The following is a 4,553-nucleotide window of genomic DNA, read 5'->3' as shown; positions in this document are numbered from 1 at the left end:
TATCAAGATAAAATGATATTGTGGAACCAGTACATACATAGTAAATCGCGAATTAACAAATATAAGATGAAATATCGCTGGAAGCAGGCAATTAATCAAGTACAAGCGAGTGTCTGTTCTGTAAAGGGTCTGGAACGTTGGAATGCCTAATACCGTGTCAAAATGACTGAAAGCGCAATGAGAACAAATGAATCCTTGACCATTGGCTAACAGACGAGGTACCGACGGGAAACTGACCAATAACAAAAACAGAAACTAAATTAGGAGGCCAAAAATGGCAATACACATATTACATTACATAATTATGGCTATAATGTATACATGTATTGGAATAAGAAAACATGAAATAGACAAATGTCTCAATGAACGTATTTGCATTACAGTATTTTATCACTTAAAGATCAGAAAATTGTCGACTTGAATATTTATAAAACAGTACATATGAAGTTCCGAGTTTTAGTCATTGTCTACTCTGAGAAACCTTCATCTCAAAAACCAACACTACATCCGTTCGCTATAGTTAACTGTGTATATTTGATGGTATATCAATACAGTATATCTCGTATTCTGTCACAGCAGTCAACCTGGAATATGCTGATAGTAAGTATGGCTTCAACTGTTTGCTTTGTAGGAAGTTGAATTGTTTATCAATACCTGTATGTCATCAAATAAATATTCTGTTTCATGTAAAGTTATATTTTTAAATGATACGGATCTTGACGGTATGAATATATTTGCTCCATTACGTCTGTTAGAAAATTATGTCCGATGTAGAATTTAATTATTGAATATTGATGTTGGTGATTTTTTCTTACTACATGTGCTTGTACTGTATTTTCAAATAATCTTCATAATTTCATAACAATCGTGTGTTATCCAGGATGTGGCCCGAGGAAGATGAAGATATGGAGTTAGATTCACCAAAAACACCTCTGTTCAAATTCATCAAAAGTAAGATGACGTATTCCGGAAGCGACGTCACTCTTAATAAACATGATAGAATCCATGTCAAAAATCGTGAGGAAGCCAACTCTTTACCTCTAGGGGATCGAATAAATCTACGTAAAGAGTTCATACAACGTAGACGGTGGGTTGTTGATTTAGAATTCGTCTTTGCGATGGCTGGTATAATTTTGATGATGATTGAAACGGAACTTTATATTACACACAACATATCAAAAACGAGTGTGATTTCCCTGGGCATCAAATGTATTATCTCAGTCACAACCGCCGCCCTCCTTGTTACCATATGTATCAACTACTACACGGTGATACAAATCAAAGTACTCGATGTCGGAGTTAAAGATTGGAAATGCGTAATTACGACTTGGATGGTTTGTAGTTTACTTGTAGAAATTATAGTGTGTGTTCCACATCCGTTTCCGGGTGACTATAACATTGTGTATACATCACCTGTGGGTAGCAAACGATTGGTCAGTATTGACGCGGTATTGTCAATTCTAATGATGACCAGACTGTATTTGGTTGGTAAATTCGCCGTTGTGCACAGCCGATTATTGACAGACACGTCCACAAGTAGTATTGGAACACTTAGCAAAGTGAAAATCAACACGAAGTTTGTTTTCAGGGCTGCAATGACTAACAGACCAGGAATGCTGATATTTTTAGTCATGGTGATCACGTTCCTTGTAAACACGTGGGCAATGAGAACCTGCGAGATTTATTATGAACCATCGAACAGCAAGAATACTTACTTGGAAACTATGTGGCTGGTTGCCATTACTTTCCTTACAGTCGGGTATGGCGACGCCACGCCCAGTAGTTACTGCGGCAGGTACATTTCCATAATCACAGGTAGTATGGGTGTAGTCACAACAGCTCTTCTCGTTGCCATGTTGGCGAGAAATCTAGAACAATCTCGAGAAGAAAAGTACGTATTTAATTTCGTGTCAAGGATGCAAATCGAGAGCCGCAAGAAAAATGCAGCTGCAAATGCCATCAAAAACGTTCTGAAAATATGGTCATTGAGAAAACATGGCGCAGGTGAAAGTAAGGACATAAGGAAATATACCGACCGTTTAAAACATGCACTGAAGGAAATTAACGTTGCTAGAGAAGAAATGGATCATATTGGAGACGGAATGCTGGGAATGGTGGACGTAGCACACACGGTAGACCGGATCGGTACGGTAGTGGACAGGAACGCTCACGGACAGAATAAGCTGGAGATGAGAATTAATTCTCTTGATATGCGACTCTCCAACATCGAAGACAAATTAAATGAAATAAGAACACTTCTGTCAGCAAAGTTTAGGTAGAATTATGGAATGTACAAACGTGTATATTAGAAAGTGTTTAAATGGTTAATATGTAAAACGTAATATTACCTAGATATACACTTTCCTGAGTGTTAATGAAGGAGTTTCTTCGATCGAATACGGATGTACTGTTTTTATTTTAAATGTTCATAAATATATTTTCATGTTGATAAATGATTAGCCAGTCACACAACATACAACGAAACATACCCGGATATACCTATGTCATTAAATAAGCCTGTCGGGACTAGATCATGCATTGAACAATAATTTTATCTCGATTCTCCGGTGTATTTCCCGGAGATTATATATTCTGTATTGATGCATCAATGTACTTACTTATATTTAATTTCTAGTGTACATCATCTACTTTTCTTTACCAACAAAATGGATGTTTATACTTAAGTAAACGTAAAACTGGAAATCAAAGATATGACAGACTATTATGCATCAGCTGCTTATCTCGATCATTTCCTACACCGAAACCAGCACGGACAGGTTTCCATCAAGTTGTATGATAAACGTGATGATTTCAATTTCCCTATTGTGAATTTTCAATTTCTGGATAGCAACGTGCCTGCATCTCCAACCTATGGCATTTACGTGTCATAGTTAATTCGCTATGCAATGGCCTGTTCCCTTTTTCATGACTTTCGTGCAAGAATTCGTCAACTGACTGACAAACTCGTAACACAAGATCTCAAAATATGCAGGTTGATGAAAATTATCGGGATTTTTTACGGTCGCCAAAGTGATCTCGTTGAGAAATATTCTATTTCTTTGTGTGGCATATAGCTGGACATTTTTGATGCTAGTTAGTTTGCCTGTTGGTTCCGTTGTTGTATACCTTGCTCTCATTGGAGAACATTGCTTACTTGGATTGACCAAGGTTTACATGGCGTGTGTCATCGAAGCAGAAGACGCTTACTCTTCCGGAACAACTGGTATTATTCTCCTTGTACTGTTTCAGGAGTCTCCGTGTGAATCTTTCTTTTATTCATATTTTCCTAGCTTTATTGAATTTGAGTTTAAATAATGATTATGTTGCCATGTTGGTAATTTCTTGATTGTTTTACAACATTTCTTGTCAAATTGGAATCTGCTATTTTTCGTTTCATTTGACGGGATAAAGATATATATTTTTCTTTAAAACATCAATTATTTCTGTAGCAGTATATGCCAATGCTTTAAGATGCCCATTGACCTGGGAAGCTGCTGAATAGAATAGTTATGTAACTTTCGTGTATCATTTATGATTTGGTTAGCTGTACTCGGTTACTAGAACGATAGAGGGTCAGATGGATTCATTAAAGGCGTGGAACACCCACTTATCTGGTGACCTCTGTATTTTCATATTTCCAAAATAGTGAAAAAAGAAAAAAGTGCAGATTTATTTTATGTGTTAACACTCCATTTGTAACATAAGCTGTAGACACTGGATCATCTATTTGCCTTTAACTCTGAAGGAATAGCTTTAACATGTTAACCTCAGGGTAACCATCCAGTGATCATGACGGAAAGCAATACAGAATTGCAACCAAATTTGTCATTGTTGAAGGTTTTATTGAAATAAAGACAGTCAACACACGACGTCAACTATCGAAAGGGTTATGAAGAAGTTTCTGTCGTGATTTTACTGTTGAAAACACACAATGTTCGATTCTATGCCTTGATGATGTAGCCTTGGCCACTTTGCCAGACAATAATATAGAGCAATATCAACCACTTCGAACATCGAAATGATATCAATGTAACAACAAAATTATATTATGATCGTTGTTTAAACCATTAAATCATGTTGTCCATCTAAACAGTTTTACTTTCTTCTTTATTATCACTTTTTCTTCTTATTATTTCATTAACAAAGTACGATTAAACGATATATGCCAGGAGTATTACCCTTTCCATACAGGTAACATGAATGTACTTAAAAAATCAACTCGGGTTCCATTAGTGGTGTTAAACTGGAACTAGTTGAAAATGTTGAGAAACTAACATGATTTGAATTAGTTTTGGATACCTTTACTATTTAAACTCAAGATGGTTTAAATCTTTTGATATTTTTTCTCTCGACTATTGTATCATTATAGTCTAAATACAGGTAAGGTCCCATGGGTCTCGTGTTATGGTGTTACTCATGAACAGAGCTGCATAGCTGCCATGGCAAAGGTTTAGAAATCTCTCTGTCAGATTCTCGGAAGGAGCAATTAAACACTGATTTTCAAATACACGTATTAATATATAATGTCTTGTCTTAAAACATTGGCACTAAAG

The 4,553-nt window shown here is 36.1% G+C and overlaps 1 protein-coding gene across 1 annotated transcript; it reads left to right on the top strand.

Annotated features, from left to right (window-relative positions):
• The first annotated feature begins 881 nt into the window (after window positions 1–881).
• On the top strand, window positions 882–2,279 carry LOC132554900 (small conductance calcium-activated potassium channel protein 3-like). Its single transcript, XM_060219231.1, has one exon. The coding sequence runs from the start codon at window positions 882–884 to the stop codon at window positions 2,277–2,279; it is 1,398 nt and encodes a 465-aa protein (XP_060075214.1).
• Window positions 2,280–4,553: the final 2,274 nt, after the last annotated feature.

Source organism: Ylistrum balloti, unplaced genomic scaffold, assembly GCF_031769215.1.
Source record: "Ylistrum balloti isolate Yb309-2 unplaced genomic scaffold, AGI_CSIRO_Ybal_v1 Utg370450, whole genome shotgun sequence".
NCBI classification, from domain to species: Eukaryota; Metazoa; Mollusca; class Bivalvia; order Pectinida; family Pectinidae; genus Ylistrum; species Ylistrum balloti.
Note: the sequence above shows the minus strand (reverse complement) of the source record. Positions and strands in the feature narration are given on the sequence as shown.

What these genes read in the sequence shown, in the direction of transcription:
- LOC132554900 (XM_060219231.1), top strand. Translation starts at nt 882, where the DNA reads ATGTGGCCCGAGGAAGATGAAGATATGGAGTTAGATTCACCAAAAACA.